Source organism: Eucyclogobius newberryi, unplaced genomic scaffold (genome assembly GCF_026437365.1).
Source record: "Eucyclogobius newberryi isolate DKJ021-1_F unplaced genomic scaffold, fEucNew1.0.hap1 SCAF_11, whole genome shotgun sequence".
In the NCBI taxonomy this organism is placed as follows: domain Eukaryota; kingdom Metazoa; phylum Chordata; class Actinopteri; order Gobiiformes; family Gobiidae; genus Eucyclogobius; species Eucyclogobius newberryi.
The window spans coordinates 28,737,054-28,760,494 of NW_027315735.1; the positions used below are offsets into that span (position 1 = coordinate 28,737,054).

A 23,441-nucleotide genomic window follows, 5' to 3' on the forward strand; every position below is an offset into this window, starting at 1 on the left:
ATTAGTATGAAGTAGAAAACTGGACGAGGCGGCGTACCAAGCGCATGCAATTACAATTACGACTTATTCAGGAAATTGCCAGTAAAATGTATATTTTAAGAATAGATTAAATCATGAAGGTTTGAGACACCCTTTTTTATGAGTTGGAATAAACTAAATATTCACTCTCACATCTCCCGCAAACTCACTCCGAATCAGAATGACTTTAATTCATCCCCAAGGGGAAATACTTTTCATTACAGACATGCAACCAAACAGCAGAAGAAAATCTAAGCTATCAAAAATAAGAATACTAAAGCCCCAGGATTAACCAGCTATATTTATATTTTAACTTAACTTGTAAACTCTCACAGCATATATACTGTACATCCCCTCTCTTTTCTGCTGTTGTCCATATAATCCTAATGAAATAATTGAATGACTGTTGAAAGTTGTGATTCTAAAGTATATTGCCCGTTATTGCTTTTATAATTTCTTGCTTGATATTTATGTCCAAAATCATCTTGAAAAAATATTCTGAAGGATGCAAAATGTACTCCAAAGAAGCTCCTATAGTCCTTATTTAAACTGTATTTTGACTCCTTTTTACCCATCACACCTCAGCTCTGTCCTCCCTCAGTTACTTCATGCCCTGGCCTGTTTCCTATAGCTGTTGTTCTAGTTATTTCGGGCCACACTTTTGCCGTTTGAACAAACCCCGCCAAATCTGACACTGCAGCGGCGGTGGCGACAGGAACACGAATGAAAAGTTTAAAGACCGGGGCGAGGCCACAAATGGAGCGCGCGGCGTACGGAGGGAAGTAGTGGCGCGCGACGGTTCATTTTCCACTTTGGTAAAAACACAAATCACTCTAAAGGGTCCGCCTGCCGTCTCCGGTTGCGCTGCGGGACAACTCGACTCCGGCGCGCCGTCTGAGTCATCCCAAATCCTTCGCCCGATCCATCACTTTGCTCTCCCCGGTCCGATGAAACATGGAGCAATCCGCCTGTCACCGCCGCCCGTTCATTTTCGCGGCTGTGCAATGAGTGAACTTTAATTGACTCGGAAAGAGCCCCCGTGGCGTTTGACGAGTTATGATTGGGGACGCCGTGTGTTATATACATCCGCCGTGTTTTGACAGGTATCGCGGTGGACAAGAGCGGCCTGATGTACTTTGTCGACGCCACCATGATCCGGAAGGTGGACCAGAACGGGATCATCTCCACGCTACTCGGGGCCAACGATTTGACCGCCGTGAGGCCCCTGAGCTGCGACGCGAGCATGGACGTCAGCCAGGTACGCAAGAGTGGGAAACGTACTCTTCTTTTGTTTATTTACCATATTTAGAATGAAAACCACAGTAAAATGTGCGAAAAGCTTAGACTGCACAGAAAAGCACTGAAAAACAAACAATGGAAATAAGTTGCAAAACGCTGCATCATTTTTGTTGTTTATTGTTATTGAGTATTTAAGTTTAGTGTCATTGTCAGTTATTATAAGCACAACCCAACTCAGCCTTGTCCATTGTGTATCTATTTATCTATCTATTTATGATAAACTGTAATTGATACAAAGATGAAAACGTCTAACATTTAGTGAATTTACTTAAGGTTTGTCAAAAGTATCCGAAATTAGATACTAAAATTATAGGGTTTTTTATTTTGTTTTTTACACAGGGAAAACCCAATGAGAAATGTGCAAACTTTCTTTTCAAGCACATATTAAACACACAAACAAACACAGGAAATATAGTGAAACAAGATACTCATTTGAATCAGTACAATCACATTAACAGGACAATATTTGACATTTATTGAATGTTGTAAAATGGTCTTGGAATTTATCAGAACTAGTGTAAGACCACAAAGTTTAATAAAGAAAGAACTGTTATTTTGTGTTGAAAATCTGTTGTATAAAACCTTGACCTAAAATAGAGCATTTTAATAATCATCGCGGCATCGAGATTGGTAGAAAATCAAGTGTATTTCTTACTTCTGAAATCTAGTTTGAAACTTCCTTCTCTAAAATATAAAACTATATATTTCAGAAGAATTACCATTAGGAGAGCTACTTTTGTGGGTTAAAATTACATAAAGCATTATTTTTTTATCTTTCTCAGTTCTGAAATCTAGTTTGAAATGTTAGACCTAATAAAGACACTATTTTAACTCCCCCCTCACTAAAATATAAAACTATACATTTCAGAAGAATTACCATTAGTAGAGCTACTTTTGTGGGTTAATGCCACAAAGCATTATTTTCATATACATAATTTCCAGATACAAAATGATAAATACTTGATTTACACTCAAAGGGATTCGGTAAAAGTTCCGCAGTTGTCGTTTGAGTCTATGGGTCGGGACATTTAAGCATAGTTTTACACTTGGGTCCAGTCCATTTTTTACATTTTTAATCTTCCCCCGTCTCCACTCATTCTCACACATCGATACCTCTTGCTCCTTTCATATTCCTCCTTAAATACCCTGTCTATCTAAGTCGTTGGCAGCGGACGGCGAGGAAGGAGATGAAGGAGAGGCGAGACGAAGCAAAGGTGTAATAGATGATGATAAAATGGCCCTGTGAGTGCTGAGCTATGACTATTGTGTGGACAGCGGCCAGCCCAGGGTCACGGACAGACTGATTTAAGGGGAGATTAGAGACTGCATGGATAAATGAATAGCTGAAAAGCAAATTAGCGCCGCAGTCCGCTTAAAAAATGAAGTAGACACTTGTCCGAACCTTGGCAAACTCTCAGCGCGGTGTCTTAAGGCATTGTCTTATGTCTTATTTAAGCAGGCGGAAGTGACAAATCACGCGTATTGGTAGAGTTGAGTCAATGTTGGGGGTGATTTGCAATTTTAGCTCCTTTTAAAGAACAGTCATTTGAGAGTAACGCCCCGCATACCCGTCTAATGCCCGGCGACTTGTCATAAACCACAAGGAGAAAGGTGGCGGCAGATGATTTAATTCAGTAATGATCACGGTGCAATTCATGTCCCGCAAAAAACCACAGTGTTGTCAAAGTTAATTTACTATAGTTTTCAGACTGCAGCGGCTGAATTGGCAGTCTGTCCAATGATATAGAGAGTGCATTTGTATTGTTTGAGGGTTTGAGAGTCAAGGAAAGCCAGCTGTAATTGACGAAATGAATCAGAGGTATTGATCATTTTGGTTACGCTAAAGACACAAAATGTTCCAGGGTTTGATTCCTGGACCTGGACAAGATCAGAGCTGGTCTTTGTAGAGTTTTTATGAAATCTCCCTGTCGATCTGGGTTCCTTGTAGTTTCCTTTATCTTCAAAACATCTTTCATCCGTCAGGGTTGCCCATACTAACATTTCAAACTCTATTTTGAAAAGGCTCGATGCGCAGGGCTGATCTCTATACCAAACACTCTTTGAAACTCAAAAGAATAGTTATTAGTTGTTATTTTTATGTTTTTTTTAATATATATTACCATGTGTTTTATGCTTTTTATAAGAAATATCTATATTCTAAAAAATCTGTTCAATGTTGTAATTTTTTTATTTAATTCGTTCATTTTTTAATTAATATTGATAACATTTTCAGTTATGACTATCTAGTTTCAATACTAGTTTAGTTCAGGACTAACTCTGTTCTAGATTCAGACAAATGTGTCGTCTAGCTGTTTGTATAATGACAAATGAAGCACATTTTTACCGATAATGTATTCACCAGACTTTATACTCGTTAGAATATTTAGTATTTAGGCCATTTAACTGCACGTTTACCTGAAAGTGCACGTTTTCATTCCCCCTTCTCCTTATTTTCCTTCCAGGTTCGCCTCGAGTGGCCCACAGACTTGGCAGTGAACCCCATGGACAACTCCCTCTATGTGCTGGAAAACAATGTGATCCTCCGCATCACTGAGAACCACCAGGTCCGTAACCGCCGGCGACCAGAGAGCCCTAAGGGTGGACACTTGCAAAGGGGCTTTGACAGACCAAGTCCCAATTAGGCCTTCTTACAGCAATTTATAGCCGTAAAAAAAGTTTCTTCATGAAGAACCATCAAATTAGAAGTTTTACAGTGACCGTGCTATTAGTGATTAATTAGGTCTTAGCCTTCTGAAACTTGGTTCGTTATAGAAGTATCTACATTTTTCCAAAGTTGAGGAGGTTGTTTTACTTGAATACATATTTTTACATCCTTGGGTTTTGATAATTAAATGATATAGTTGTATAGTATATAATAATTTGTATATAATAACTACACTTTTAGATAAAGTAATAAAGCATGAACTCAATATATCCTAACTCCAAATACTTACCCTTTAATTAACTAATTACTGATCCTGAATCAGTGTTTGAAAACTATTTGTTCCTTAATAATTGGCTCTTTGTTCATGCTTTATTAAGGATAATTAGGCCCGAGCCCCAGCAGGGCGGAGGGCCTATTGCTCCCGCAACGCTGCGTTGCAACTGTCTGACCAAACATGCGGGCTGCGCCCGCATGTTTGGTACCCCGTCGCCCCTGGCAAGTACAGTGAACTAGCCCATGCCGAAGGCATGGATCATGCATACTTACTCCTGCTATGACAGAAAAAGTCAACAATGAGTGAATGGGCGTAGCCCATTCACTCATTGTTGACAACAGCAGCGCGAAGCGCTGCATTCCTCCAAAAACCCTCCTGGCATCGTCCTGTACGCGAGAATCCATGCCGCAGGCATGGGCCATGCTTGCAACTGTCTGACCAAACATGCGGGCGCAGCCGTCGCCCCTGGCAAGTACAGTGAACTAGCCCATGCCGAAGGCATGGATCATGCATACTTACTCCTGCTATGACAGAAAAAGTCAACAACAGCAGCGCGAAGCGCTGCATTCCTCCAAAAACCCTCCTGGCATCGTCCCGTACGCGAGAGTCCATGCCGCAGGCATGGGCCATGCTTGTATCTGCTCAAATCAATGGAAGTCTATGGGGAGTGGGCGGGGCATCCCGACGGAATAGGGAGTGACGAGCGCGTAAGCGCTCGTAATGATGATTCCACCCCATGGCGGCATCGGGAAGGCTTAGAGCTTTCAAACGATGTATAATTTGTTGTTATAGTGGAAACGGCTATATTGTTTTTGCTAAAAATATTATTATTTTTATTTTTATTATTTTTCTTGTTCTTCTTCAGCGCTTTGAGCTCTAATTTGACCCCCTGAACATGCTCAAAAACTCACCAAACTTTGCCCAAAATTCAGAATCTGCGAAAAATTTTGTTTTTTCTGGGCCATTTTTTTTTTCGTTAAAAAAGGCGCGACAGCGCCACCGACAAAAGTCAAAATACATTGCGCCTATGGGAGACGCCCCGAGGTCAACTTTGGCGTAAAGCTACGAAATTCGGGACACGCATTCCTCTCGTGAGGACAAACAAAAAAAATCATTGTGGCCACGCCCCCAGACTTACCCTATGGCCACCATCTTCCTTTGAAAATGAAAACACGCTGTGTTAGCCATTTTGTTCACGTCAAACTTTGACGAACTCCTCCTAGGGCGTTTTGCCCACCGACTTCAAAATCGGCGTACGTCCTCTGGACAAGTGGGGCATCTAAAGTTATCCAATTTTTTGAGATACCTTTAACGGTCTGTGTGCGGCGCAGCCGCAAAGTTGGACAACTTATTTTGGAATATTGCAGATCTAAAAATTGCTCCCATTTGATCAAAACCAGTCCGATTATGACCAAATTTGAATCAGTTGTTAAACTTTCTAGTTTGGACCAGTTTAGGCTGACAAAATTGAAATGGCCGCGATAGCGCCCCCTACAGAGTGACCTTTAGATTAACATTGAAGGTCAAAAATTAGTTTTACCAAAATTGTCTAAACTTTACCCAAAATTCTATTTTGCCGTCCCGATCACAAAAGCCAATCACAAAAATGCCTAAATTTTTACGGCGTAGTCATAGCGATGACAGAAACCTCCCATGTTATCCTTATGGGAAAATCGCAAAATCGCTCAAATCACCACATTTTTACGCTTCACACTTTAACAAACTCCTCCTAGGGCGATTGTCCGATCAAACTCATATTTGGGGACAATCATCTACACAAACGGGGCATCAAAAGTTATCCATATTTTGATTTTAAGTGCTACGGTCTCTGTGCCGTGGAGCTTCAAATATACTGTCACAAATGGGAAAAACGCCAAATCTTTGAAATGTTCACATTTACGCTTCACACTTTAACAAACTCCTCCGTGGGCAATAGTCCGATCAAGCTTTACTTTGGGAAATATCATCTACACAAGAGGGGCATCAAAAGTTATCCATATTTATATTCAGAGTGCTGCGGTCTCTGTGCGGCGGCGCAGCAAATTTGACTGACACTTGTGTTGATTTGCACTGGATTGGCCATGTCCAATGTGTCCCCGTCTGTCAAGTTCTTTTCTAATTCACACACAATAAGGGCGCCATCTTTATCAAGTCGAAAGCACAGAGTCGGAAGGCCGGCGGCCCGCGAGGGCCGTTGGATGCCGCTTGCGGCTTTAATTAAGGTGTTGTTTTTCTATGTACCTTATTTTGAGTAATTTACGTACTTAAATACATGAGCCAAAAATACATTTTCAAGTTTAAGTAATTGCATTTCGGTACAGTTACTCCTTCATTCGGTGTTATTCAGAATTACTAATATCAAATTATGTCAGAGTACTTAATCATGCAATTGCTCAGTGTTTTAATGTGTCTTGTGGTTCTATAATCAGTGATCAATAAATGCAGAACAGGCGACAACAAATAGTATTAATAATAACTATTCTAAACACAGTATTTTGACTCAATCATGTATAAAACAAATACATTGCAAAGCTAATTTTAATGTACATAATCAACAATCTGTATATAGTATTCTTCCAACACCAACTACAGTATTAGAACTACTACAATTACTGCTTTAAGTACTTGCGCCTAGTGATTTTCTGCGCAGTAATCCAGTGGTAGTTCTACATTAAAGTAGCAGCAGGAGTAGCTGTCGTAGTAAAAGCAGTAATAGACACTTCTTTACTGTTTTGTTGTGTGCCACTTTTACATTTTCCTCTGCTACACAAATCAAAACTTTACGAGCATATAGTTTTATCACCGCACACCCTCTTTCACAGAAGCAGTATCTATGTATCTACATACCCCCCGAAAACTTTTGAAACTAACTTTTTTGTTTTCCTCGTCACCCCGAAAGGTGAGCATCATCGCTGGGCGTCCGATGCACTGCCAGGTCCCGGGAATCGACTACAGCCTCAGCAAATTGGCGATCCACGCTGCTTTGGAGAGCGCCACGGCCATCGCTTTGTCTCACACTGGCATCCTCTACATCGCCGAGACGGACGAGAAGAAAATCAACCGCGTTCGACAGGTACGCGATAAACAAGACGACTGTTGCGGGGCGTTTTTCTTTTCTTTTCTTTTTTTTGTAAATGAATCGTCTTCGTGCAGCTGGCCAGGATGTGCGGGCACGTTGCAGAAAGCCTAATATTGTTTCAGCTCTCCAGGCGCCGTGTTCAGTGGAGTTGCTTTTACAGTTTCCAGACATTGTTTTGATAACTCGCTTGTATTAATTTTTGCCTTTGGTAGGAGCGATGTCTAAAATGTCTTTCTTTATCCCTCACTCGAAACTACACGAAAGCTTTTACTGTTGGATTTCATCAAACTGAATGGATTTCACCCAAATAAACTGAAACGCCGATTCCCCATGTTTAGTCCTGAGGTCCTCGGATTCCGACATCGTTGGTACCCCACTAACATGTCGTGTGCTGGTAGTAATGTGGTAAAAAGGGTTAGGGTTGGTTAGGGTTAGGGTTGGTTTTGCTTGTGTGGCATTATCATAGTGTCCAATTCAGTAGTAGATGTGTCTCTTTCCTTTCCTTAGCTGTAACTTAAAGGCGCAATGGACGATTTTTCGGCGATTTGAGAACGCAGGCGGAAGTGTGCATGCGCACTCCCCCGTGCGGACTGATACAACACACACGTGTGTTTGTTTATTAGCGCAACGGAGCGCATCGCATCGCTCGTTTGAACGCTTGAACAGTCTTTCTCCGTCTTCATTTTGCCCCGTACACTGAGGGAACTATATTATGATAGATCCATGCGCTTAGGCACGCGGAAACGTGGGGACGAACCGCACGCGGCTGTAGGTGAACGATAGGTGCGTTTTATGATTGATACGTGGCAGGACAAATGATTTATCCACGCCACGAGGAAATATGATAAAAAATTTGCTGAAAAAAATCGTCCATTCCACCTTTAATATGCAGGGATATCAAAAGGCCTAAAAAAAAAAAACGTATCTAAATTATCTATTATTTACTGTTAAGGACAAGTAAAAACTCAAACCCATATTGTCACACAAAATGTTCTGGTTTTATTTGCGAAAGGAGTGAGGGATATATCAAAGAACTAATCGTATTTGAATTGTCGTTTTGGAGATATCGAGTGTATCATCTACAAATAAAGTAGTAAAAATGACAGAAACATCTTCGAAACAAAGATTTGAAGCTATAATTCTGCCGTTTAGTGGTTCATTTTATGGTCCATTCATGTATTGTGCTAGACATGAAGCTCAACCAAGACATTTACAGACGCATTTTGGCACAGACTTCATGCGTTGTTAATGTATTGCCTGAATCTTGTTCCAAAAAAATGTATATACCGTATTTTCTGGACTATAAGTCGCACCGGAGTACAAATTGCACCGGCCAAAAAATGCATAACAGAGAAGAAAAAAACATATATAAGTTGCACTGGAGTATGAAATGCGGTTGCAAGTGTGAAAATAACAAATAATATCACATATAAGTCGCACCGGGGTATAAGTATATAAGTATATAAGTATAAGTTGCACCCCGGCCAAAACTATGAAAAAAGGGTAGAATACGGGTATTTATTTATGTCACCCACTCCTATACTCAATACTCTTGATTGAAACTTTAATAAATTGGACCTTCTGTCTAGGTGAGCACTAACGGAGAGATCTCACTGCTGGCCGGCGCCGCCTCGGACTGCGACTGCAAGAACGACGTCAACTGCAACTGTTTCTACGGAGACGAGGGTTACGCCCCCGACGCCGGTCTCAACTCCCCCACGTCGCTGACCGTCTCCCCCGACGGCACGCTCTTCATCGCCGACCTCAACAACATCCGGATCCGGGCGGTGAAGGCCAACCGTCCCGGGCCGGCCGTGTCGAGCGTCGGCTTCGGGGGCGTCGCCCAGTACGAGGTGGCGTCGCCCAGAGAGCAAGAGCTGTACGTTTTCAATGGTGAGGGTCAACACATTCAGACTGTGAGCCTAGTGACCGGCGAGCCGCTGCACAACTTCACGTACGGGCCGGACGGCGAGCTGAGTATGCTCTCGGACAACTGCAACAACACGGTGAAGGTCCGGAGGGACGGGGCGGGGCAAGGCGGAGGGGCCGGCCTGCTCAGGCTCGTCCTGCTCCCCGAAAACCAGGTCGTGACCCTGGGATTGGACCCGACCGGAGGGTTAAGGAGCGTGTCGGCCCTGGGACAAGAAGTGGCTCTGATGGGCTACAGAGGCAACACGGGGCTCCTAGCAACCAAAGCAGACGAGACGGGGTGGACCACGTTTTACCAGTAAGTTTTAAAGTGTCTGTTTTTGTCTGTGTTTAATATTTGTTGTCATGTCTGGAGGCGACAAATAGCACAAATTAAATATAAATGAGTTCTGTTGGTTTGGGTACTTCTCTCTGTGACTCTTTGACAGTGTGCTTCTGCCCTCCTGTGGTAGCTTTTGCAACTGAATGCAAATCTTTCTGTTATTTGAGCGATGAGAATATTTTTCTCCGGCACCTTTGCCAAAGAAATCATGCATTTGTTGGCATGGGTTTGTTTCCAATTTGAGTTTTAGTAACATTTGGGTTTGTTTTTGTTATGAATGACTGTCCTGAGGCAGATATTCTAAGAAAAAACACTAACACTGATAAAATAATGCATCTTACAAAAAATCGAAATGTCCCAATTTTAGAAAATGTGTAATAGATCAGGAAATAAGTTATTATGGTTGGATTTATAGCTCCTTTATTTTAATGTAAGCCTATTTACCATAGCATAGAGCACGTATTGTTTCAGAAAATATTACGGTAAACAATCATGATACTAAATAATAATAATAATACTTCTAATATTTTAATCTTAAAGCATAATAATCCCAGTGAATTTATTTCCAAAAGAATGTTGCCATAAAACATGAGCTACAATGAATAAGTAGTAAAAAAGTAGTAGAAAACGCACATAGATCTTTATAATAATATGTTAGCTCAAATGTTGACGTAGTACAAAAAGCTAAATGTCCATATAAGATTGGTCAGAGCCAAGGCCATAATAATATCAGCGTTTTTTGCAACTTTCACAGTAATTTGAATAACAAAACATATTTCCTCTTTCCATATGTGAACACCTTCACATATAAGTCCGGACACATTACACTCCTGCGACTTTTCCTCACCTCCGTTTCCTTCTCCTCACCTCGGTTTCCTTCTCCTCCTCAGATACGACAGCGAGGGGCGCCTGACCAACGTGACGTACCCCACGGGGATGGTGACGAGCCTGCACCGCGAGATCGAGCGCTCCATAAACATTGACATCGAGAGCTCCAGTCGGGACGACGATGTCACGGTCATCACCAACCTGTCGTCTGTGGAGGCGTCCTACACCGTGGTGCAAGGTAAAAACAACAACAACAACAACAACAAACACCTAGATTCAAGACATTGGTTCCATATTCCTCCATTTGGTTTTGTCATTAGGACTATAAATCTGTACTAAATCAGGTCTGAAACTTGATTATAAGAAGTCTAACCCAGGCTAAAAGGGCACAAACTTAAGTGGAAACCAAGAAAAGCTTAGAAATAGCTTAAATTAAAACTCAGATCAAATCAGAAAAGGTTTATTTCTATTGCCAATGAACAGAATTCACAAACATAGGGACTTGCTTTGGTGATTTGGTGCAACATAAAACAATGAACAATGATAAAATAACCTATATAAGGTCCAAAAGGAAAATGATTTAAATCTGCTATAGGATCAAAATAAAAATAGGCTAAACAATAACAAAAAAAAACTTTAAAAATCACCAGTTGCACAGCATCTGTTCAATTCCTTTGCAGTGGAAAACGAGCCGGACATGTATATCTTTAATCTATATAAAGGAGACAAACTTTTGACATGAAACAGATGGAAAGCAGTCAGATTAAGTGAACATTTGCAACATTTCTGAACAAAAAAATGTCTTACTACTTACTCTTTCTATTTTCTATGTATTACATCTATTTCATTACACGATAGCTATGGAACGTGTGTCTGTACTTTTGTCCTTAATGAAGATTACATGAAACGACTGCAATAATAGTTTGGGTCCGGCATTTTGCCACTTGCCTGGATTTGAATCTGGCCCTCGGGGAGAAAATAATTGCCCCAATCTGCATTAAACTCTAAAGTGTGTTATGTTTTCCAACAAATGGTAAAAACTCTTTACTCAATAACTACAAAGTACATTTTTAAATATGCCCTTATGCACTATTATGCACATTTTATCAGTGTAATGAAACATCGTATAATTATTATTCTATTTTTTGTGTTCGAGTGCCTATTATTTTTGGATTTCTAAATATTTAATGAAATGACATGTGCAGTTCTAAAAACGTGCATGCAACAGCTTCTATTTGCCCCATCAAAACACAAACAACAAACTGACTACAAGCTTGATAGCATCTATGTAATTACTCAATCTGAAGTTACATTTTAATTATGAGGCTTTCAAAGAATCTATTTTAAGCACCAGGATGAACTTTTAGCAGAACTTTGTCTTGAAGTCGACATGGGACAGAAGCAAAGTAAATAGCAATGTTTACGCGTGTAGAAGTAGAAGTTTCACTGAATACACGTACCGAAAACACAATACTAACTTTGAGTCGCTGTTCATTCTGGTACGGTTACTTGTTCATTTGGTGGTATTCAGAGTACAGTTACTTTTCAAAAATCAGAGGAATACATTGTGCTATTTGATCATGAAATGCAGGCTTCAAACTGCAGTTGGTGAGAAAAATAGAAAACACAGCTCTTACAGTGAGAGAATGTGCAATTTTCCTTCTCTAATTGTTGTTAAAGGTTCTTTTAGCGTTGATAAATGCATAACAAAAGGTGAAACATAATGAAAATCCTAAATCGTGCTTTTAACTCTATATTATAATGCAACTCAGTATGAAAGTATTCAAAATGCAGTTCTCAGATTAGGCTAAGTGACGGATTATGATAAAGAATACTTTTTAATACAGGTATACAAGAAGTATTATGCAAGTATTTTTCACAACATTGTTTATACGGTACAAATTATGTCTGTGTTGAGAAAGTTTTGACAAAGATGACAAAGTTTTTAGTATTTTGCATGTCCAAATCTTAAAGTGAACTTGTGCTACTTGGTTTGTAGTACGAATGTTGTACTTTGTTGTATCATTTTGTGTTTGAGGTGTAGCTGATACGTACTGTTGTGTAAAATAATGATGTTTCAGTCTGAAGTGAGGCTCAACCGTCCACCAATCACCCACTAACACACACACAATTAATATTAGACAAGATGCGGGACTCTGCAGCCCCACAAAGTCTGGTAACAGTTTAAAATGATTTTCCACGAGGCCCTACGCTCACAGGCCTCTTTTGTAATTGAAAACCTTGTTATTTTCCAGTAATTTACGGACTTGCTCCAAGAGATTATTCCCCTTCCCCAACCTCTCATCCAGCCCTTTGCGTCTCATGAACTAAAATTACCGATACGTATTCGTTAATCCCAACTGGGACTCATCTGCTTTGAACACTAAAATCGCTAAAAACCATTAGCATGTGTGTAGACGGAGCCCTCCTTCTTTACCCAAAATCCTTGTTGTTTTTCCAATGCATTTAAGGGCTTCCCATTGACTTGCATTAATTACCTCCCGAAAATGGCTAACCCTAGAAACTATAATTGGATGCTTTGCCAGACGGACCTGTATTTTGTCTTCATTCAGAGCCCAGGCCTGAGCGGTGATTGTGTTTTCGGAGGTTATAATGAAACAAACACCGCGGCTCTCCACCGCCTCCCATGATCCCTCGGCTTATTTGGTCTGTTTAGAGAGCAACAAGAGTCTGCTGGGTAATTGTGTCCGCCGCATTGTCCGGCGCAAAAGGAGGAATGCAGATAGTGGACGGTTAGAAGGAGGAATCGCGGGCTTAATTACATGGATTTGAGTGTTAATTAAAGCTTTTTAAGATGAGCGAGATTAGAGGAAGATACAGGAACAAAGCTGGACAAGGCGTTTTATTGTGATGTCTGTTGCTGCTTATTGATCAGGCATAATAGACCTGCTTATTCATCTTACTGTATTATTATTGCTTTATTTAATCATGTTTTGACCAGGGCTGTAGACCTTTAGTCATTTAGCATAATAGACCTGCTTATTCATGTTACTGTATTATTATCATTTTTATTGAATCATGTAGACCTTTAGTCCACTAGTTGATTAATTGGCCATTGGTGTCTTGATTGAGCAAAGTTTTTATGAGTCAACTAATTATTTTTTGGGCTGTTTTACATTTTTTTATATTCATAACAGCAGAAAGGAGGAGATGTCTTGAGATTTGGGAATGATTTATGAGCTTATTTTGTAGTTTGTCCAGGTAAACACTGTTTACTAGTCGTTTTCTGTTAAATAAATAGATAAAAATGTGTTGAGCTGATGTTGTGGTGTCATTGCACTTTGGGTCAAAAAAATAGAAATCCGATGCACAGAGAAAGTCTTTAGTCCAAGAGTTTGACGATTCGACTACAGCCCTAGTTTTGACTTATACCTATTAGAAATTAGAGTTTATAATCTATGCCATTGTCAGTGAACAAAATTCACAGACTTGGAACATGCTTTGGTGATTCTGTACAACATACGACAGTAAACAACGTTGAAGCAAAATAAAATAAGGCATGCATTAAAGAAAAACAACTAATAATATTATTAGTGATTATTAAAAGTGGCTTTACTTGATTGCTGTCCATGTAGTTGAGCTAAAAAAAATGTTTCCCATATTGTAAAAGCAGTTCTTAGAGTCAAAATAAGATTAATCATGTCTGCGTCTTATTGTATAGTCCAAAGTGCGCTAGCGTTAGCATGCTAATTGTTCGCTTTACTGCTCTAAAAGTTGTAAAAAGCACTAATGAACTCATTGCCAGTGAATACCGTAATCAGGATGCTGTGAGAAAGTGATAATCCACTGCAAACTATTTAAAATGAACTAGTTCTACAATAAAAATCAGGTACATTGCCTTTTACCTAATTAGATGGTATATACTGTATATCCACTTTATGTTTCGCCTTCTCCAAGCAACTGGACATCTTGAATCTTCCAGCTAGGGTTTAAAAATCGATATAACATTGACTCCGTTGTTAAAGTGAGTTACAGTGCACAGCTCGTCTATTTGCAAATATCCTTTTTACTCTTTTGTCTCACTTCGAACACGTCAACTTCGCTCTGTTGCTTCTTATTGCTTTGTATTGCATATCCTCTGTTCACCTCACTCCGTCCTGCCCACCATCATCTCTTTCCGCTGCGGATTTGCAAACGTCTGTTGTTATGGCACGTTCGGTCGAGCTGCCATTCCGTTCACTGAATTAGAGAACGAGGAGAAAGTTTCACCGCTAAACTGTGATAAAAAGTCAATCGATTTGTGTAAAACAAGCGATGCCCGCGTGCACCGACGAGTCAACAACGCGGCGTTTCTCTCGCCGTTGTCATCTGTATAGAACTTGTCCCTGAGATCTGTATAAAATGAGAAAAGCAGAAAGAGGGGCACAATTAACGGCCCGTGCCAACTTCCAGATATTGAGAAAAGAATGGCGCACAATTTTGACATCGCACTAATTCCAGTTAAACAAGTCAAGCTATTGACTTCCAACTAGACTGTGCCTTTAATATAATTTTGAATATTCCACGTGTTTTGTCAAATACAGGCGCAGACTTGTTCATGTTCCGTATTTTCCGGACTTTAAGTCGGTTTTGGGAGGGGTGCGACTTATACTCCAGAGCGACTTATATGTGTTATTGTTTGTTATTTTCACGCTGGCAACCACATTTCACATGTTGATTATTTTCACCTCTGACAACCTCAAGAGGGCGCTCTAGGCTCTAAGCGAGGCAGAAGAAGAATCTGCACTTCCTCTACCTCCGGAGTTTGTGGAGTTGTTTAGATGTGACACAGAGGAAGAAGAATTCAATGGATTTAGTGATTTGGGGTAAAACTGATGCTTTGGTAAACTTGTTAGCATGTTCTTTATGCTATAGTTATCTGAATAACTGTTCATATGTTACGTTAACATACCAGACACTTACCACAGTTCTGTCTGTGCCTCATGTAGCTGAAGGTGTTAGCGTTAGCATACGTACACCTATTCACCATGTTCTGTTATTATTTTGCATTTTAAGATGAAATATCTGTTCTTGGTCTTGGACTTCATCAAAAAAATATCCCCCAACTTATACACCAGTGCGACTTATATATGTTTTATTATGCCTTTTTTTTTCGGCTGGTGCGACTTTTACTCCGGAAAATACGGCAGTCTCTTACATATTTCCCTGTGCTGCCGCTGCTTGATGTGGATTTGGAGCGAGTTAACCAGCCGCTCTGGCTCGCTCTCTTCATTAACTTCCGCACACTGAATCGTCTGCGGCCCCGCGGCTCTCAGCTCGCCTCCTCTTCTTTCTCTCGCTCATCCCTTTCCGTCCGAGTAAATCGCCTGTGTTTTTATTTAGAGCTCCCACAGATATACCGCTCTGAACCCGCTCGGTCAAACGTACAAATCTATTTTCAGATGCAACACGTTCAGTTCGCTTGAGTTTTATTCATTTGATACAATTTGTACATTTATTTGAGTGAAACTGGGGCCGCTATAATTCGTCTCAGGGGTGTTATTTTCTTGTTTTTTTAAGAAGTAACACTTTGCAATTTATTTCCGTTCTTATATACTTTAGTTCTTAGCGATACCAGAAATTAATTGAATTCATTATTTTATTTTATATTACTGATAACAATTAATACTATAACTAAGGTATTTATGTATTTATTTGTTTAGTTAGTTAGTTTGCTAGTTTATACATTCTAGTATACGTTATATTTCTAGTTTACTTGTTTGCTACTATGTTCATTAGTTCTCGAGTTTGATTGTTAGTTTGCTAGTTAGTTAGTTAATTTGTTATTCGTTTGTTAGACCGTTACATCAGTTTTGTCTCCCATTCATTGATTCATTGATTATTCATGGAGACCCAAACCCTTTTACTTTTTAGTTAGAAATATTTTTTTTTTTTTTTTTATGTATCTTATCCATCTGACACGCTGATTTTTTAATTTTATTTTTTCTCGAATCTCTGTGATAAAACCAGAGACCCACAGCACAAAAATCAGACACAACACTATCAAGGGCGAGTCGGTAAATTGCAAAGACTGTAAAAAGCGACGTCCGTTTCGCCCGTCCGTGTTTTCCAATGTGATATTTGGCTCGTTTGTGGGAATGAGTCCTTGAGGGAAACTATTGTGTCGATGGGCTATAAATATTTCACAAACCCAATCCACGTCTTATAATTGTAATGCGCTCGGTCTTGGCCAGAATGTTCCCGTGTCCGGTGTTTGGACAGTGGTTAAAACGGATCTCACAAAAGTTGTTGGTGTTACGCAACTTTTCCAACTCTGTGGCGTCCAAGATGAAAGTGAACTGACGATCTGAGGGTCAAGCGCAGCTCAGGAAGAGTGAACAGCTTCGTCTAATTTAAGGTTTGGGATAAAGGTAGAGGGGTTTTTCATGAATAAGATGAAGTCTCCAGAAGGTAAGAAATCTGGAAGAGTTGGTGATTTAAGCATAAAATATGGATTTGGAGTTGATTGATCGCAGCTTTTCCAAATATCGACCTCTGTGTAGCTCATGCAAGGAGTTTGTGGACTCTGAAAGCTCTGGGGCCTCCATCATTTAGGTTTGAGATCACTTTCCGCGCTCTATCAGTGCAAAGGAACGCAACAAGTGACAAGGGGGCGGCAACGTATGACAAGGGGGCGGCAACGTATGACAAGGGGGCGGCAACGTATGACAAGGGGGCGGAAACGTATGACAAGGGGGCGGCAACGTATGACAAGGGGGCGGCAACGTATGACAAGGGGGCGGCAACGTATGACAAGGGCGCGGCAACGTATGACAAGGGCGCGGCAACGTATGACAAGGGGGCGGCAACGTATGACAAGGGGGCGGCAACGTATGACAAGGGCGCGGCAACGTATGACAAGGGCGCGGCAACGTATGACAAGGGCGCGGCAACGTATGACAAGGGGTCAGCAACGTATGACAAGGGGGCGGCAACAAGGGGGCGGCAACGTATGACAAGGGCGCGGCAACAAGGGGGCGGCAACGTATGACAAGGGCGCGGCAACGTATGACAAGGGCGCGGCAACTTATGACAAGGGCGCGGCAACGTATGACAAGGGGGCGGCAACGTATGACAAGGGCGCGGCAACGTATGACAAGGGGGCGGCAACGTATGACAAGGGGGCGGCAACGTATGACAAGGGGGCGGCAACGTATGACAAGGGAGCGGCAACGTATGACAAGGGGGCGGCAACGTATGACAAGGGCGCGGCAACGTATGACAAGGGGGCGGCAACGTATGACAAGGGGGCGGCAACGTATGACAAGGGGGCGGCAACGTATGACTAGGGCGCGGCAGCGTATGACAAGGGGGCGGCAACGTATGACAAGGGGGGCGGCAACGTATGACAAGGGGGCGGCAACGTATGACAAGGGCGCGGCAACTTCTGACAAGGGGGCGGCAACGTATGACAAGGGCGCGGCAACGTATGACAAGGGGGCGGCAACGTATGACAAGGGGGCGGCAACGTATGACAAGGGGGCGGCAACGTATGACAAGGGGGCGGCAACGTATGACAAGGGGGCGGCAACGTATGACAAGGGGGCGGCAACGTATGACAAGGAGGCGGCAACGTATGACAAGGGGGCGGCAACGTATGACAAGGGGGCGGCAACGTATGACAAGGAGGCGGCAACGTATGACAAGGGGGCGGCAACGTATGACAAGGGGGCGGCAACGTATGACAAGGGCGCGGCAACGTATGACAAGGGGGCGGCAACATATGACAAGGGCGCGGCAACGTATGACAAGGGGGCGGCAACGTATGACAAGGGCGCGGCAACGTATGACAAGGGCGCGGCAACGTATGACAAGGGGGTGGCAACGTATGACAAGGGGGCGGCAACGTATGACAAGGGGGGCGGCAACGTATGACAAGGGGGCGGCAACGTATGACAAGGAGGCGGCAACGTATGACAAGGGGACGGCAACGTATGACAAGGGGGCGGCAACGTATGACAAGGGGGCGGCAACGTATGACAAGGGGGCGGCAACGTATGACAAGGGGGCGGCAACGTATGACAAGGGGGCGGCAACGTATGACAAGGGGGCGGCAACGTATGACAAGGAGGCGGCAACGTATGACAAGGGGGCGGCAACGTATGACAAGGGGGCGGCAACGTATGACAAGGAGGCGGCAACGTATGACAAGGGGGCGGCAACGTATGACAAGGGGGCGGCAACGTATGACAAGGGCGCGGCAACGTATGACAAGGGGGCGGCAACATATGACAAGGGCGCGGCAACGTATGACAAGGGGGCGGCAACGTATGACAAGGGCGCGGCAACGTATGACAAGGGGGCGGCAACATATGACAAGGGCGCGGCAACGTATGACAAGGGGGCGGCAACGTATGACAAGGGCGCGGCAACGTATGACAAGGGCGCGGCAACGTATGACAAGGGGGTGGCAACGTATGACAAGGGCGCGGCAACGTATGACAAGGGGGCGGCAACGTATGACAAGGGCGCGGCAACGTATGACAAGGGCGCGGCAACGTATGACAAGGGCGCGGCAACGTATGACAAGGGCGCGGCAACGTATGACAAGGGCGCGGCAACGTATGCGATCACGTGGTTTTGTGACGTCGGTGGATGAGCTCTATAGGTTGTAGTACTACTTTATATTAAATGACTTTGTCTCAATGAAGCATGAACACATATTCATTATGAACACTTCTTAATTAGCGGGTTAGTGTTAGAAGTTATGATGAGGATATGAATTAAGTATGTTACGTGCTGAGCTTGAATCAAGATTTAAGTCTTTGTTCATGCTTTATAAAATATCGTGAGAATCAGTCTGGCTGGCCAGGCTACTTCAAACCTTTGTGCAGTGAATAATTCAGATGTTGGACTTCGCTAGAAAGAGAGGAACATCTTTTGGCTGCTGTTTAAAAGAGATAGAAATGAAATAGTATTGTTTTTCACGTTTTGAAGACGGTACACATCAGGCCTTTAACATATTTTAGCATACAACCATCCATTTACTCTATAAAGTGGGTGTTCTATGAGGGAAGTTGTGTCAATGACCGGTCCTATTCTGTAGCATTATAGCATGAATAAAAGACTGCAGGATAAACATCTATTATCACCGCTGCATCGTCGTGTTTATCTGTGCCCGGTCGCGTCTCTGAATCGGGGGCTGGATCCAAGTCAGGCAGAGCTGCAGTTTTTTTGTTTTTTTTTTAGATCAAACAAATACACTGTCCTAACTGAGCGGTCCCCTGGCGCTCCTCTGGCAGCCGCGCTCACAAGTGGATAAGCCAGAGGAACGGAGACAGAAAGTTTTACTGTTGCTGCAAAATAATATTACCGACACAGAGGTAAAAAGCGGTCATTAAAAGCACCGGGGAAAGTGTTGTAAAGTGCTGAGAAACAGTTCGGCCTGTGATTTATGAACGGAGCTTTTATTTGACATAATAATAGCTTGTCAGACACAAAAAAGTACAGTTGCCAGTTGTAGTAATGATAATATTGTTTGTTTAAAATAGTACATTCTAAAGTAAAACAAAAAATATTCTTCATATATTATATACTACCGGTATATATCATAATTGTTATATATTTGAATATAAATGCCACCCTGAAAACCTAAAAAAAAAATATAATTGTATTTGAAAAAAAACGAAAAAGAAATCTAAGGCTTCTAGTTTTTGTTCAGCAACGTTTTCAAAAGCAAAAGTGTAAAGCAATCAATACTCAAATTAATGCTTCAGAATAAAACTGTATTTTGTACAATGACAATAAAGATCTATTCAATTTCATTACCCACCTCTTGTTTTAATCGCACAAAAAACAATTTCTCGCCAATGAATCCACGAAGAACAATGCACGAATGATTGCTGTTCCAAACATTCAAACGGATGACGTGTATCTCTTTGGTTCTCATCGTTTTGTGCCTCTTCGTGTTCCAGACCAAGTGAGAAACAGCTACCAGCTCTGCAACAACGGCACACTGAGGGTGATGTACGCCAACGGCATGGGCATCAGCTTCCACACGGAGCCGCACATCTTAGCCGGATCCGTGAGTCCAACCATCGGGCGCCGGAACATCACGCTGCCCACCGACAACGGGCTCAACTCCATCGAGTGGCGCCTGCGGAAAGAGCAGACCAAGGGCAAAGTGACGGTTTTCGGCAGGAAGCTGAGGGTGAGGGTCTGCTTTTTGTGTAGAAGAGATGTTTAAAATGTTTGTTATGAAGTGTTTTTTGTAAAAGTGGGATGTAGAACACACTGACCAGAGGGTTTGGGGTTTGAATCCTCCACTATTGGGCTCTTTATTCAGTGTTTTTCAATGTCTGCGAATCTATTTATATTTATTTATTCATTATCAATATGTGTATATCTCTGAATGCAAATTGCTTCATGAAAAGTATTTGTAGAAACAGAATCAAAAAGTAATGACATTGTACGTGAACAAAACTCGATCACAAACTACGAACTTACTTCAATGTGATGCAACATAAAACTATGAATAATAATGATGAAATATTCAAATATAAACTATGACAAAATAAAGACAAGGCATCAAGAAAGATAAAAAGATATGGTTATAAAATATGTATATTATGAACCAAAGTCTTGAAACAAACATTAAAATTGAAAAAATAGAAAAAATATGTAAAATAACAAAAGCAACAACAAAAAAGACAAGTTATAAAAGTGAAAAGCGTTAAAAATGTTCCACTTGACAGAATAAAGTGTTTTGCTATGGAACCTGCCTGGATGACTGAGCGATCACACATACAATAAGTCAAATAAAATTGATAATAAGTCGAATAATTCATGAGTAAATCAGAAGTAGTATCCAACCACAGGACCAAAGTACACAGTCGTACCATTGCCCCCGCTCACACGTCCGTCCTCCTCCGCAGGCTCACGGCCGTAACCTCCTCTCCATCGACTTTGACCGCAACACTCGCACGGAGAAGATTTACGACGACCACCGAAAGTTCACGCTGCGCATCATGTACGACGCGCAGGGCCGCCCCGCCATGTGGCTCCCCAGCAGCAGCCTGGCCGTGGTCAACGTGTCCTACTCCAGCACGGGGCATCTGGTGGGTCTGCAGCGGGGCAGCATGAGCGAGCGGACCGAGTTCGACACTCAGGGGCGCGTCCTCTCTCGCTCGTTTGTGGACGGGAAGGTCTGGAGCTACAGCTACCTCGACAAAGTGAGTGGATTCATGAAGAATGCAGGAAATTCAGGAAAAATGCTTATTCGTTTGATAGATGGCAGATGAATGATATCATTTTTGGGGCTCAATATTTAGAGTATGTTTTTTTATTTAAACTCGTTAATTTTTGTAATATAGAAAGTAGAAAGTCAAATAATTAACATTTCTATGACTTGTTATAGAAACTACGTTATTATTAAAGGTGGACAAAGGTGTGGCTTTTCTGTTACAGGGTCTGCTTGTCTTCCAGAGGTGTGAAGTCAGACTTGAGACACTATTTTGTTAGAATTGACTTGATAAATTGGACAAAGACTTGGGACTGGACTTAGTTAGAAAGCTTACCATACTTTCACTTTCAAAATGTTCTTTTATAGGAGCAAACAGAAACACGTCCCTCTCTACTTCAGTATTTGTGAAACACCATTCACAAAAATCTTGCAGATAGATGAGTTTAATGCCATTTTGTGAACTGGCAGCCTGGACAAAGTGAGTGGATTCATAACATAATCCTTCAGTGTAAATGGCAGATAAACAATATGATGTTTGGGTTCATTATTTGTTATTTATGCCTTTATGTTTTGTAATATATGGCTGTAGCGGGTCAAATAAATCTATTACTTGTTATTGACTTTTAATTACTAAAGGTGTAACTTTCAATGGAGATGTTACAATAGAGATGTTACTGCTTCTCCTGGAATGTTCCGTACTATTGCATTATAGTCTATATGTTGAATTTAGGCAAGGCAAGTTTATTCGTAGAGCACATTTCATACACAATGCAATTCAAAGTGCTTCACACAACAGGAAAAATGCATTAAAATCACAAACGAAATGACAGAAACCACAAAACGGTTCAGGAAATAAAAGAGAAGAGTGCAAAGAAAAATCCTTTTCGTCATATACACAGCTAAACAAAACTGTTTTTACCTTAGATTTGAACATTGTCAGAGTAGAAGCCTGTCTCACATCTTCAGGAAGACTGTTCCAGATTTATTTCCAGTGTCTTTGTTGCTCAAAAACGCAGTAAAAGACATGCATTCTTAGCGTGAGTCCGCAGATCTGACCTGTAACTTGACACAAACTACGAACTTACTTCAATGTGATGCAACATAAAACTATGAATAATAATGATGAAATATTCAAATATAAACTATGACAAAATAAAGACATGCATCAAAAAAGATAAAAAAAGATACGGTTATAAAATATGTATATTATGAACCAAAGTCTTGAATTAAAAAAGGGTTAGTCTTAGAGAGCTAATTAAAAAAATACGTAAAATAACAAAAGCAACAAAAAAAGACAAGTTTTAAAAGTGAAAAGTGTTTAAAACAGAATAACGTTTTTTGCTATGGAACCTGCCTGGCTGACTGAGCGATCACACATACAATAAGTCAAATAAAATTGATAATAAGTCTGTTCCCGATTTATTTCCAGTGTCTTTGTTGCTCAAAAACGCCATAAAAAACATACATTCTTAGCGTGAGTCCGCAGATCTGACCTGTAACTTGACCTGGTGACATCAGACAAGCAGGTGGCCGACCCTCCACCAGAAAAAAAAGTGCACCTTCAAAATACTTCATTGTTGGATTGATTCACTGTGACAGGAGTCGACTGAAATTGTCCTGCTGTAGGGTCACTGCGCCCGGGACATAAAGTCGTCTTCAAAAATCATAGTTTATCAGACTATTTTCCAGCACTAACAGATTCTTTATCCGGACAAGCCTGCTAATGCTCGTGTCTGGCAGTAAATCCTCTTAATCAGGGCACAGGAGAGGAAGGAGGTAATACTTTTGGCTGTTGTTATTGTTAATCCAATAATACTTTTTTAATGGAAATTCAAATTCTCCAGC

The 23,441-nt window shown here is 41.5% G+C and overlaps 1 protein-coding gene across 15 annotated transcripts in view; it reads left to right on the forward strand.

Moving 5' to 3' along the window:
• The window catches only part of tenm2a (teneurin transmembrane protein 2a), a 308,508-nt gene that overhangs the window by 271,438 nt on the left and 13,629 nt on the right, over window positions 1-23,441 (forward strand). For all 15 annotated transcript variants that reach the window (XM_072439821.1, XM_072439824.1, XM_072439822.1 and 12 more), the window contains 7 exons: window positions 1,122-1,276; window positions 3,780-3,881; window positions 7,156-7,329; window positions 8,925-9,562; window positions 10,477-10,652; window positions 20,329-20,564; window positions 21,289-21,585. In XM_072439821.1, the coding sequence (XP_072295922.1) occupies window positions 1,122-1,276; window positions 3,780-3,881; window positions 7,156-7,329; window positions 8,925-9,562; window positions 10,477-10,652; window positions 20,329-20,564; window positions 21,289-21,585 (1,778 nt within the window). The remainder of the gene's footprint in view (window positions 1-1,121; window positions 1,277-3,779; window positions 3,882-7,155; window positions 7,330-8,924; window positions 9,563-10,476; window positions 10,653-20,328; window positions 20,565-21,288; window positions 21,586-23,441) is intronic.